The following is a 13,641-nucleotide window of genomic DNA, read 5'->3' on the forward strand; positions in this document are numbered from 1 at the left end:
CACTAAGTGTGCGAGTTTGACTATGTAGCACTAAGTGTGCGAGTTTGACTATGTAGCACTAAGTGTGCGAGCTTGATTATGTAGCACTAAGTGTGCGAGTTTGATTATATAGCACTAAGTGTGCGAGTTGATTATATAGCACTGAGTGTGCGGACTTATTATATATTTTTGAAACATTATGGACACTAAGTGTGCGACGTTATTGAGTCGATCACGGACAGCGGATCGGGTAAGTACCTTGAGTTCATGGCTAATAGGTGCTATGTCTATATTTGGAGTTGAGCCTGGTAAGTTTGAACCTATGTGACAAATATACTTGAAGTCACGTACATAAGATTTATCGTGGAATAGGTGAAAGGCCGTTTAGTTGTATGATTGTAACGAAAATAAAATGATGTATGAAAATGCCTCAAATATCCTATTGATGAGTATACGGAATGTGAATGCATGATTTGGTATGAGATTGAACCGATAGGTCTGAGGAACCATGGCATGGTTCGGTATGGATGGAGTAACTAGCCTCGTTCCATTTTATTTCCTATTGTGATAATGTTATTAATGGGTGGTAGTGCATTGCTTATGACTTACTGAGTTATAAACTCACTCGGTGTTTCCTTGTCACCTATTCTAGGTTTCTTGGACTCGTCTCTTTTTGCGTGGTCGGGCCGTCATCGAAGTCATCACACCGGATAGCAAGTTTTGGTACTTTCTTCTTAGTTGGCTTAGGAGAACATTTCGGCATGTATAGGCTATTATGTTGTGTTTGAACTTTGGTATGTAATCTTTTAGCCATGCGAAAATGGCATAAATGTTCGGTTGGGTTTGGATTCATAACGTTAGGTCGCAAATCTTGATAATTCGACCTTTTTATGCCATACGTCATGGTTGCTTATTTTGGTGTTAAAATTCATGATATGGCAATAGTGTAGTAGGGGAAAGTTTGACAATGATTAGCCTTTGGCATGGCTAGTCATGATCATAATTGGTGATATGTATGATGAATTACTAGTTAGATCAAGGAGAAATCATGAAATAGGCATAGTTGCTTTCGTAACAGATGCTGGCAGCAGCAGTGACGCGAGATCGAAAAATCACTAAAAATAGTAGGAGTGGAATTAATTGATGAATAAATTATGTATTCGAAGCTCGATGAGTCTATTTTCATATAGAAGTAATGAAAAGATCATATGGACAGTATGTTAAGAGATATTCAGGTTCTCGTGAGACAGGGCCAGAACGGTTTCTGGATTCCCTGTTCCGACTTTGGAGATTTATTATAAATTAAACAGAGATAATTAGGAGTCATGCCATATATGTACAGATTCCTCTCTGAGTCTAGTTTCTATAGAAACAAACGACATCAGTATTGAAGCTCTGTGCAGGGAGATATCCAATTCGTAATGCGCAAGGGTCAGTGTAGTCGATCCCTGTGACATGGGAGACTTTGACTAATAAACTGTACTAATTGGCCCGACCAAAAATTCTAGAAAAAATTATGGAGATGGGCATATGAGTCTAGTTTCAGGGAAAAATCACGAAACTGATTTTCGAGTTGTGAAACTCAAGATATGATTTTTAAAGCGACTAGTACGCAGATCGGCAGCTTGTCTGGGAAATGTCGAATAAGTGGTTTGAAGTCTGTTAACACCTCGTGTTCGACTCCGGAGACGGTATCGGGTTCGGGGTATTACAATTTAAACGTGCAACAATGCATAGCATCATAACAAATTCATAATTTCATCACATCATCATTTGTTAGGCTCAAAAATACCAAAAAAGGGAATTGAGATATTAAAAACTTTAAGTGTCTTACAAATTTTTAAAATAAAGGAGAAAAGGTAAAAAAAAAATTGTACAATCGACTTATAATAGTTCGGCCAAAAATACTTACCTCTACTCGCTTAATATACCTCAACTAAGGATTTTTCAAATCATTATAAATTGTTAATTTTAAAATTTACCAATTCGCTACTAAGATAGAATATTTTCTCTAAATTTTATGGTTTTATTCAACATCATTTAAATATTATAATATTAATAAATTTTAACTTCATATAAATATATATTTTTTACTTTATAATATAATATTTAAAATGATTTTTTATTTCTCAAAATACTTTTTAATAGTAATTTGAGAAGCCCAGCCCAGGAAAGCGTCGATGTTCATTATGGTATGGCGTGATGCGGCGGCGTTTTAACAGCCTGCCTTGTTTTGCTTTGCAAGAGCAAACAGATACCAGAACCGAAGGTATTTTTTTCTACGAAAAATACCAGCATCGCTAAGCTTTCTCGTTGCTGAATCTCACCCTTTGTCACAAGTAAACCATCTCTCAGTTATATTTTTCGAGTTAAGTTACTTTCCAGAAATAAACTATTTTTTCCTCTCTCTATCTCTTTTTTTCTTTTTTTTCTTTTTTAGGTTTTGGTAGATCTAATAAGATCAAGTCGATCCAAACATGTTTCTCACCAGGTACCAAATCATAGCATATTTATTACTGCTAAACTTTAATTATTTTTTTTTCCTTTTAAATGTTTGGTTGTTGGCCTTGTAGGACTGAGTATGACCGTGGAGTGAACACATTTTCTCCGGAAGGGAGATTGTTCCAGGTGGAATATGCTATTGAGGCGATCAAGGTAGAACCTTTTTCTGTTTGTTTCCTTTGAAAATCATCAAACTTAAGAGTTTTCTCTAGGAAAATATTTTTTTTCTCAGATTAGCATATTTAGTCCTTTTGGGTGTATTTCAATGTAAATGGCTTCTTTTTTTTGGGGGGGGGATTGAACTGCAGCTGGGTTCAACTGCAATTGGGTTGAAGACAAAAAAAGGTGTCGTTCTGGCTGTTGAGAAGCGTATTACTTCACCACTTTTGGTATGCACTGCACTCTTATTTCATTTAATGTTATTATAGTCACTTGTATAGTTAGATTTACTTGTTTGCAATCGAGGAAAAACTAAAAAGGCTTTCTGCTTTGCTTTAATTGTCTTGTTTGCTTAACTGTGGTATTAGAGGATTCCTTTTCTTTTCTTTTCTTTTTTTAAGATGTGAACTTCTAGGGTCTTGAGGAGTCTCTTCTAACAAATAAGTCTTCACTCTTCAGTTGCATACAAGTGAGTGTTGGTTGATTTTCATGACTCTAGAATTGAAGATCAGCGTGTGCCATCAGAGTTGTCAGTTGCTTATTCCTCCTGCATTCCCACTCTATTGTTGGCCCCCATATTGTGCTAACAGCTCCATGTGATTTAATGTCTAAGCCGTGTTCGGTATTATATTCAACTAGCTTCCGCCTCCTTTTTTTTCTCAGTATACTACCATGCCCCCTAGAGTTCCTTTTCCTGTCACTTGTTTACTTTGAATAAAAGCTTGTGCACTTGAAGCTGCACTCTTGTAAAAACCTACCACAAATCTAGCTTATGGAATGTGTCACATATATTAGATTCTACGGAATGTAGATGGTTGCCATTTCTTTCAGGCCTAATAGGTAATGGATCCTCTTTCAGGAACCTAGCAGCGTTGAGAAGATTATGGAAATTGATGAGCATATAGGATGTGCTATGAGTGGGTTGATTGCTGATGCCCGTACACTTGTTGAACATGCACGAGTTGAGACTCAGGTACAGTACTTACTAGTGCCATTACACTTTGATATGAAGTTATGTGACTTTTATGTTGATATCTGTTATATTCACACAGAACCACAGATTCTCATATGGTGAGCCAATGACAGTAGAATCCACAACACAAGCTCTTTGTGATCTGGCCCTTCGATTTGGTGAAGGAGATGAAGAATCGATGGTACACCTTAATATCTTTTCTGTCTAATTTTAGCTACTTTAATTTCTTTATTGGTGATGCTTTTTACTCATCTTGATAAGCAATAAAGGGGGTGCATACCAAGTATGATTGTGTAGTTGTGCATTAACATAGTGTTTGGTTCATCAGAATAGAATAGAGGGGGGAATGAAGTTGCTATGTTGTGGTAATAGAATAGAGTCGGAATATGTATTACTTGGTTTGGTTGATTAAATGGAATGAGGAATACTATTACTTAATTTGGTTGGACAAAATGATGTTATGGAATAAGCAAAAAATAGCTTAAAGAAAGAAGATTTTTGTCCTTAATATAAATAAGAATGTTTTATTTTAAAAAATTAAATTATTTCACTAAAATAATTTCATAAAATAATTTTTTTTATATTAAATATAAAACATGCTTTATATGTTAATATGCTTTTAGATAAAATATTGATGTATCACATTTAAAATATAAATATAGTAATTCAATATTTTATATTTAGTAATATATTAAAAATAAAATATGTTTTAAAATAAAAAAAAGTATGTTTTCTCTCCCTATAGATATTTGTTTTCTCTCCTTCCGTTTCCCTATCTGCTCTACACTCTCTCTAGTATCTCTCATTGTTTAGGAAAAGCCCAGACCCTAGCCAAAAGCCCAGTATTCGGTCAGGGCCATTGTTGCACTCTGCCGGCTGTCATTGCTCGCTATCTTCCCATTTTCTAATTATATATATTTGTAAAAATCAAATTAAAAGCATAGATATACTGAAATATTTGGTGGTTTCCTTTCAACCTTTTTCTTTGTCTGTAGCCAAAAAGAAAAATTAGGATAGGGCCCTGTGGGATCCCCCCATCGGACATGAGAGTTTCCTCTCATCCAGCTCAAGTAGTTTCCTCACTTCTTGTTTTTGGTCATTTTTGTGTTGGTTTCCCTTCTAGGGATGTGTGAATGAAATTTTTGGGTTGCATTTTTCTTTTGGTTGGGGTAAAATGGGAGCAAGAAACTATTCCAAGACTTCTGGGAATAGCCATTTAAAAAGAAAAAGGGGGGGGGGGTGTGCCAAATGGCTATTCTGAGACTGGGAAATGAGGCTTGAATAAGCCATTCTGTGAACCAAATGGCTGTGTCATTGTAGTGCATCATATAGACTCGTTATGGAATGGTTATTCTGTCAAACCAAACAGGTTGTAAGTTTCTTTTGCCATTTGATATAGAATTCTATCCATGGCACTACTTTTGATATGTTTATTCTCACATATAGTCATGCTTTCCTGTGCAGTCCCGGCCGTTTGGTGTATCACTTCTCATTGCTGGTCATGATGAGAACGGGCCTAGCTTGTAAGTATCAAATGATTTTTATTGCATTGGCTTTCTCTTGGAACAAAAATTCCCGTTAAACAAATGTGAAAGACTAATGAATTTGTATCACTTGCACTTTTAGGATAATATTATCTCTATTGTAGTTGGTTAATACTCTTAGACATAGAACTGCCATGAAGAATGTTATCCATTAACAATTACTGGCACTTTAATTAGAAACAGTCCTGTGGTCTGGTAAGCTGGTTTCCAAATATATTCATTTGCAACTAATATTTTATTACAGATATAAAGGTACATGCTTATTACTCCTTGTTAGTTTTTAGATTGTCAAATTTTAAGAAGTTAGAACCGTAACAACGCATCATGCACATGATATGGATTCCATGCCCCAACCAATTAATCCAAGGTTGCATTATTGCACATGAGAGACTGCATTCACTGAACTAACTTTGAATTAAGTCCATTCTCAGTTACTTCCGTCTTCTCTTTTATAGATACTATACTGATCCATCTGGCACATTTTGGCAATGCAATGCAAAAGCTATAGGCTCTGGTTCTGAAGGTGCAGATAGCTCTTTGCAAGAGCAATACAACAAGGTATCTCCAACTTGTGTTTCTGTGTTGTTTTTTGTCCTTGGGAGTGTTTAACTTGTAACTTGATTGATTTAGAAGTCAACTTATTAAGTTTTATGATGTCAGCAATGTCTAAATAACTAAAATTAACATGCCATGTCACAATAATAAGTTCCATTGTTTTGACTATTTCGAATATGCATGAGTTACTTCGTGCTGATTAACATTAAAAATGGATATTTTTTCTTCCCATGTAGGACCTAACTCTTCAAGAAGCTGAAACAATTGCTCTGTCCATTTTAAAGCAAGTAATGGAAGAAAAGGTGAAGTTTTACATCAGATCTTTGAAATTTTGAGATTGAACTGAACTGTATGTATATGTTTATTTTTACTAACAAAGTCTCGGTTATGGAACAATGTAATGTTATAGGTGACTCCCAACAATGTTGATATTGCCAAAGTAGCACCGATATACCATCTGTACACCCCTTCAGAGGTGGAAGCAGTCATCAGTCGGCTATGAGAGAAATGCTTTGTTATAAACTATCATCCCATGCAGCATGAGTTAAGGGGATTCAAACTGTGAACCCTTATTTTTTGGTGTCGTGCAAAATTTCAGTACGTCTTCACTCGGATATTTTAGTTACACCTCATCAGGAAAAGGAACCTTTGATTTTGGATTTAGTTTGCATGTGGGTTGCCTCTTTTATTCCTCATTGCTCGCATTTGTGAAATAAGAATGATTAGTATAGACTAATATATTTTCTAATTATCTAAAAGTCTAGTCAAATTTAAACTAGGAACCAATATCGTGAGAATGATATGGAAACCTAAACTAGGAAACCTCAAAATCATATCTTTGATAGTTTGAACAAAAAAAAAGAAAAATCATATCTTCTCAATGAAACCGGCTTTCAGGTCGGGTCAAACTAAGTTTATTTCACTTTAAAGTTATCATTTTGGGTTTTATAATTTGAGTTTGACTTTTAAGCTCATATCATTTGTTATTTTAGCTTGATGATTCTAAAAAAAAGAATTCAATTTATTAATGTAAAGTAAAATTATTAGCAAAGTTAAACAAATAAATTTTGAAACAAAATCTAATAATGAATTATTATAAAAATAAATAAATTAATGTTATAAGATATATATGAAAATAAATGTTGAAAATACTTTGAATTGAAAAGAATAGTTATACTTATTATTACCATTAAATTGTTGTGAACAATATTTATTTAATTTAGAATTGAAAAATCATTCCATACTTAAAATTTGGATGAAAAGTTCCTTGTTGAGCGTAATGGAATGAAATGATTAATTTGATAATAAAAGAAAATTATATAAAATTTTGATATACTTCAATTCGATTCAAACTTCTTGAACCTTGGGTTATTAATCTTTCAATTGAGGTTTCATTTAGCTTGAATTTAATCAGTCTCACCCCTGTTTTTCTTGAAATTTTAACTCCATCGTGCAATTCTTCAATCTTATTTTCAATTTGTTCAACTGGATCTTTCCATCGACTCTCCTACAATTTAAGCCCTTCTTCTCTCTCCACTTCACCCTTCCACTATATGTCGGGAGCTTCCAATTTCGTTGAGTTCATCTCCAACTTCCATTTCATTTGCAACAATTTCACACTCCAGTATGCATGACATAATTTAACCATTGATGAGCTTATACATTATATTTTATTCCATTATCCCAAAACAAGTGCACAAAGCTTCCATAAGAACCGCTGCTTACAACCTCAAAATCCATCAGGTCCTGTCACATTTTATTTTATGGCATGCCTCTTTGGATCAATTTTATAAAGGAGGTAGCGTTTTGAGATTCAAATACCAGACCTAAACACCACAATTTAAAAAAGAATTGTTTCACTCAACTTTGATTTTTGATGGCAAAATTCTGCATATTCTTTATGTGTTTTATATCCCTCTGCTGAGCAGACATGTGTTAGCCAAGAGATATCGTTGACCTCGTATTGACTTTCTGAGCCCGTCTTACTTCAAAGGGAGCATCCACTTGAGCTTAAAGATGAATATTGTCCTAACGTGAACACGCTTTCAAAGCAATAAGAAGTCTATATAGGCTTAACATCTTCATATTCATATAGTCTCATGATATGTGCCAATAATTATTCATTATGCATTTAACGAGACTAAATATATATCCCAACACAACATACAAGGAGATCTCTCCTATAAATACCCTAGAAAACAATGAATAGGGGATTGACCTTTTGGCACCTTAAAATTACTCTGAGCACTTGTCTTTGAGATCAGTCTCTCCTTGTCTTAACTCTCGACCTCTTCAGGTGAACTGGCTTCCATTACCCTACCTTGACCTCCTCCTTGCTCCGCCTTATTCTCTTCCCTTGTTGTATCTTGTATCAAGAGAACATATGAGAAAAAAAAAAGTCTTAGATACTAAGGATACATCCATCTCACCATAGTCAATAGACGAGGAACCTTTCCCCAAAGTAGTAAATTATTTGACTCTGCACATGTCTAACATCTTAAGTACTAAATTATTTGACTCTACACATGTCTAACATCTTAGCTTTGATATAAATAAATGAAATTATATTAGTCATAATTGACTTTTCTGTCAAAAAGAAAACCGAGTTATACAGATGCAGTAGAATAAAGCGTATAAACTTTCTTTAGGACACTTCCATACCTTCTGCCTGATTCATTCTTTGGAATTTATACTATGGCGTCCAAATATTATATACTCAGCTGTTATCTGACATTGTAGTTTTGATATAGAATAAATGAAATATCTGCAGCGGTCACCATTGAGCTTTAATACATTTGAATTATATATAGTACATTTATATGGTTCTACAAACAAATTTTAATGTCAGAAAAAAGAAAAAAAACATTATATCAGTTTGAGCTTTGAACATATCTCAACCCTAAGTTGGGGTCAGCTATCGGATTATAAAGCAGGTTCATAGGAGACAGTGGCATTAGGAAGCCAATCATGGCCTTGTATAAACGTTTCCACCGTGAACTTCCCAGCATCAACGTCAGAGAGAGTGGACCTGTAACCAGCCCATTTCACCCTATTATCCACGTTTGATCCAGGTCCACTGTTCTGATATTCTGCATAGAAGATTGAGATAGGTGGGTCAACATTGGCAACCCATCCTTTCCAGCCCACTGGGTCCAAGAGCGCCCCAATCTTTGACTGCATGATAACAGTAGTGGAGAATTCTTTCCAGGGCCTGCCAAGGTAGGTTTTAGCAGTAAGGTTGCCAAATGCAGTTATTGAGCATTTCTGGATACAAATGCCAGTGTTTTGGTTAGGGTCTTTTTTGCCTTGAGCTGTGATGGTATTGAACTGGTTAGCCAAAGGTTGCCTTGGCAGGATGTTGCAACTTTGGAAAACAACTGCTGCATTCCCAAAAATGAAGTCAATTGTGCCCAAAATGTCACATTCCCGGTAAAACTGACGATTGGAATGGGCATAGAGAGTGTCCTGGTAGGCATCAAATGCACAGCGGTAGAATACGGAGTGATCAGAACCAGACCGCATAGCCACTGCTTGGTGCTTTGCTGCACCAGCTGTGTTAATGAACCCAATGCTCTTTGCAATGAATCCTTTTCCTGCCACAGCTGGTGATTCATACAAGAATCATCAGTAATTGACAAAATACAAGTGCATGAAACTTTTGAGGTAGTATTCCTAGATTTAATAACAAGTAGAAAGTTAAGTCTTCAACTTATTTTATTTTAAGACACTTTCCTATAGAGTAGGCAAACTTCAACTACAAATGCACATGATCCAATGTGCAACATTTTCTCCCGGAAGAGCCATTTTACAGAAATTGAGGAGAAATTGTGTTCAAGCCTAAACAACATTGCATAAAACCGGCAAACATGTTGCACCGCAGGAAGTGAATTTATTCCCTGTCTTTAGGCCCTTTTATTCAACCGCTTGTTTAAGCTCTGTCCATTTCAAAGTCAAGTTCAACCTTTTAAACTTGAAAATGAGAAAGGAAAACTAGGTTTTAAATTGGTTTTCAAGGAATGTTTCATCAAAACTAGCATCTCCAATAATTTTTTATTCCTTTCTTTATAGGAAACTCCAGGAAAAATGACATCAAGCTCTCAGAAACATGTTTTCCACATTCGCATCAATGCTAAAACCCATTTCAAACAACATAATACTTTTCACCACATTAAGAAATTACCTTTTCCAGGTTTCAAGATCATTTTACTAAAACTTCTAGACAAACTTGCAATAATAAAACCATTAAAATTGAGCAATCCCCATTGACATCAGACAATGATCAGTTCAGATCACCTTCTAATAAATGAAGCTTCAGGGGAGCATTTAAGGACAATACCAAGAGCTAGTGAATTAGTAATTCTAACTCAGGTAGTATGGTAGTATCTCAGTTGCAGGCCTTCTAAATTGTTTGGGATGACTGGGACAAGATACAAAGATACTAGAAAATCACAATGTAGACAGAGGCTCATAAATGGGGCAATCTAGAAACTATTGTCAGGCTCCATTGAAACTACAAATCTAGAACTGATCAAAGTAAATGAAGATTGAATATGACTTACCGAAAGTAGCTGTAGCAAATGTGGGAGTTCCATCAACAAAGTTGTGGCTGCCGGAAATTAAAGTCTTTGTTTTGCCATCACCGTAAATCATCACATTCCACATGTGTTTATCAAGAATCACATTCTCAACATACTTGCCTTCCTTCACATATATAACGAACCTTGATTCATTCTTTTTTCCTACCAATTTCACCGCATCATTAATGGTCAAGACATTCCCAGAACCATCTTGAGCCACAATAACATTGGGGGTAGGCTTGGATTCCTGCAATAGTCTCCTTTCAGTGGGACTAACCCAAGCCGGGAACTCCGAACATGCTTTCTCTAACCCAAGCAACCTCCTATGAATACGAATATTTAAATCAGTCAATAAACCTAAGATTCTGGCAACTATAGCCAAACTGTTGCTGGCATATTCAGTTGAGTTTTGCATGGCAGCTTTCATTTCTTCAACAACTGTGGCGTTGAAGTGCTTTGTGGCGTTTAACTCATCCAGGGAGTCTAAACATGTTTCCTGGTCAGTTATAGCAGTACTTAGCCAAGTCTTCAAGTCGCCGATCTTGGAATCTGACAACTTCTCCCCTTCTCCAACTTCAAGGGAAGTTGCTGAATTATTCAATCGATCCAAGGCGTCGTCGAACATAGTTTCACAAACTTGTAAAGCGGATTTCAGTTGGATATCATTAGTTTCAGCTTTGAGCTTGGTGGGATAGTGAGACAACCTGGAGAGCTCATCGATGGCTACTTTCAAAGACAGCTTGAGGAGTTCTGGGTCGGTAGTATTCGAGGAAGCAATGGAAGATATGCTGGAGAAGCAGGAAGCCGGGTACTGAGTCACACTACAAACAGCTTTGAGTGAAGCGGCTGGAGTCAACACAGGCGGGGGAAGAGTGTTGGGGGAGGAGGAGCTTCGCTTGTGTAAAAAAATCCCAACGACGGCGGCAGTGATGAGTGTTAAAAGGAGGAGAATGAGGATGATAAGGGTGATGAGACGCCTTCGTTTCTTTCGCCTGAAAGCTAGTTCTTCCACTTCGTCAACTTTACCATACCCCTTGAATGAATTGATTGAATCCATCTAATTTCATGAATCCCACTTTGCCTGTTTGGGGGAGGTTCTATAGGGTTTGAGAGTCGAGGAGAGGAGAGGAATGGATTGGGGGAAGCTGTTTTGGGTTTTTGTTTAATTATGATTTATTGTTTCATCGTAACAAGTAATTAAATTATAAAATCCTTGTAAGTTACTATTATTTTTTCTGAAATATTCTTGAAGGTTATTATTAATTTTATTGTTAATAATCAAATTATTAAAGCCAATATCCGATTTCTATCTGTAGTTTTACGGTGGTAAGACCCACTAACTTCTAATGTATAGCTCTATTTTACAATAAATTCTGGAAACTTATCGTGCCAGAAGATTAAACTACTGCTCTGCCGTGTTTAAAACAATAGAACCTATTTTTATTTGGGAATTTGTATTTTGTCAATTAAGTTAGTCTCTCCATATTAATATTATTAGTTTGTGTTGATGTAACATTTTCACGTCATATGATAAATTATAAAAATAGTTATTTTTGTTTATATTAGAGTACATCTTAGTTGCTTATATTTATTACATTTTAGTCACTTACGTTAGGGTTCTATTACGAAGTGGTCATTCTGTTGTTAAGCTTCAGTACCTTCCTAACGATAGTCTTATGTGACAGTCCAAATGAGTTTTAAATGCTAGCTTAAGTGTCCAATTGGGATGAAAATAGATTTTTAATTAAATAAATTTAATTAATTAAAAATTTTAAATTAATTACACCTTGAATTGGAAAAGGAAAACTTTTCGTCTCTTTTTTCTTTTAGTTTTCTTTTCCATTTTGACTGAAAAAAACTATTGTCATCTTTATTGAATCGAAACAATATAAATCAAATTGAGTGCTTCATCAATTGATTGAATTTTTTGTTCAACATGGAAAAACAAAGGATGGACTCAATGGAAGGTCCAGTATATCTTCTTTGCATCTATTTGTCTCTTTTATTGAATAAGTAGTTTTACTCTAAAACTACATACTATATAATGACAACCTTAAATTAAAAACCTTGATATTTTCTTCCTTTACATCCATTTGTCTTGATATATGTTCCTTTTTGATATTTTATTCACAAAAGAAGAAACCCTTAAAAAGAACCCCAAAAGATCCAATCTTTAGTGTTTTATCTCTGAAACTCTATTTACTTTCTTTTTTCAAATCTTTTGAGATCCAATTTTTCTTTCTTCAAACAGAAAGTCCATATCTAAAAATGCCATCAACAACCACCATTTACGACACCATCACCTCCAACCCAACCACATTTTCCTCACATGCCAAACACAAGAGCCGCTCGTGGCCAGAGCTATTCTCACTCTCCTCTTTCTGTGTCCCCATCTCTCCCTCTCCTCTTTCTGCCTCCCCATTTTTGCTTAACCCTTCTTTGGCACCCTACATCGGTGATAGATTTTAGTGGTGAACTGTTTGAATTTTTGTGAATTTTGCTATTAAAGACGATTCTCTTCTTTGATTTGATTTCATTTATTTTGATGGTGAATTGTTGCAAATTTCTTGTTATGAGGGTTGATTTAAAGTTTGGATTTGTTGTTATTAAATTGTGGAATTGGAATGGATGAATTGCTTGTTTCATTTTTATTAGACGGTCCTTTTTGTTGTTAGGATTTTGTTCGAGGTCTGGCTTGTAGTTAGGTGTTATTATTTTAATCTTTGAAGTGGATGTTATTTGAGTCCTTGTTTGTTTCATTCATGAATTCATTAGTGCTATTGTTTGAAATTGAACTAGAGCTGATATAATGTTGTTTTCAGGTTTGAATTGTTGTGGAATTTGTTGGTACTAATATAATGTTTTATTCTCCTTTTTTGGTTTAAGGTTTGATGTTGAACATAATACTTTAAGGGGAGTTTTGGAGGAGAAACATTTGACTCAGATGATAGTTCATATAAAGCCTATGATGTAGATGCTTTTAATTTTAATTCGTTTGAGTCTAATGGTGATAGGGTAGATGAACTAAAGGTTGAACTAGTAGGTAAAATGATATAGAAGGAGTTAGACAATTTACTAAGCTTAAATTTTTAGGGTTTAGGAGATGATTTTGATAGTAACAGTGGTGAGGATTTCAACAATGTCTTGGATTCTGATGAAGATGGGAATGAAAAGTACCTTCTGTTCAATCCTCAAGCTGATATGAGGAACCTTATATTGATAAAGGGTTTGGTTTTCTCTAATAGAGACATTTTAAAAGATGTAATTAAATAGTATGAGAGGAAAAATAGGGTAATAACCAAACTAACTAGGAATGACAAGCTTAGGGGGAAAGCAGTTTGTGTACTTGGTT

General features: G+C 35.1%; 2 protein-coding genes across 2 annotated transcripts; one reads left to right on the plus strand and one right to left on the minus strand.

Annotated features, from left to right (window-relative positions):
* Positions 1-2,145: 2,145 nt before the first annotated feature.
* Positions 2,146-6,375, plus strand: LOC107940582 (proteasome subunit alpha type-5). The gene is made up of 10 exons (XM_016874020.2): positions 2,146-2,318; positions 2,420-2,470; positions 2,553-2,634; positions 2,790-2,870; positions 3,500-3,613; positions 3,693-3,794; positions 5,078-5,136; positions 5,613-5,715; positions 5,949-6,014; positions 6,122-6,375. Exons 2-10 carry the CDS (start codon positions 2,457-2,459, stop codon positions 6,212-6,214), a joined length of 714 nt encoding a protein of 237 aa, XP_016729509.1. The 5' UTR covers positions 2,146-2,318; positions 2,420-2,456; the 3' UTR covers positions 6,215-6,375.
* Positions 6,376-8,491: 2,116 nt separating this feature from the next.
* LOC107940583 (pectinesterase 3) lies at positions 8,492-11,499 on the minus strand. Its single transcript, XM_016874021.2, has 2 exons — positions 10,272-11,499; positions 8,492-9,314 (listed from the first exon to the last, which is right to left on the minus strand). Exons 1-2 carry the CDS (start codon positions 11,344-11,346, stop codon positions 8,635-8,637), a joined length of 1,755 nt encoding a protein of 584 aa, XP_016729510.1. The 5' UTR covers positions 11,347-11,499; the 3' UTR covers positions 8,492-8,634.
* Positions 11,500-13,641: the final 2,142 nt, after the last annotated feature.

This window comes from Gossypium hirsutum, chromosome A06, assembly GCF_007990345.1.
Source record: "Gossypium hirsutum isolate 1008001.06 chromosome A06, Gossypium_hirsutum_v2.1, whole genome shotgun sequence".
Lineage (NCBI taxonomy): Eukaryota > Viridiplantae > Streptophyta > Magnoliopsida > Malvales > Malvaceae > Gossypium > Gossypium hirsutum.

What these genes read in the sequence shown, in the direction of transcription:
- LOC107940582 (XM_016874020.2), top strand. An exon ending in TGCAAGAGCAATACAACAAG is followed by an intron (nt 5,716 to 5,948) that starts GTATCTCCAACT and finishes CTTCCCATGTAG; the next exon opens with GACCTAACTCTTCAAGAAGC. An exon ending in AGCAAGTAATGGAAGAAAAG is followed by an intron (nt 6,015 to 6,121) that starts GTGAAGTTTTAC and finishes GTAATGTTATAG; the next exon opens with GTGACTCCCAACAATGTTGA.
- LOC107940583 (XM_016874021.2), bottom strand. Translation starts at nt 11,346, where the DNA reads ATGGATTCAATCAATTCATTCAAGGGGTATGGTAAAGTTGACGAAGTG. An exon ending in ATTTGCTACAGCTACTTTCG is followed by an intron (nt 9,315 to 10,271) that starts GTAAGTCATATT and finishes ATGAATCACCAG; the next exon opens with CTGTGGCAGGAAAAGGATTC.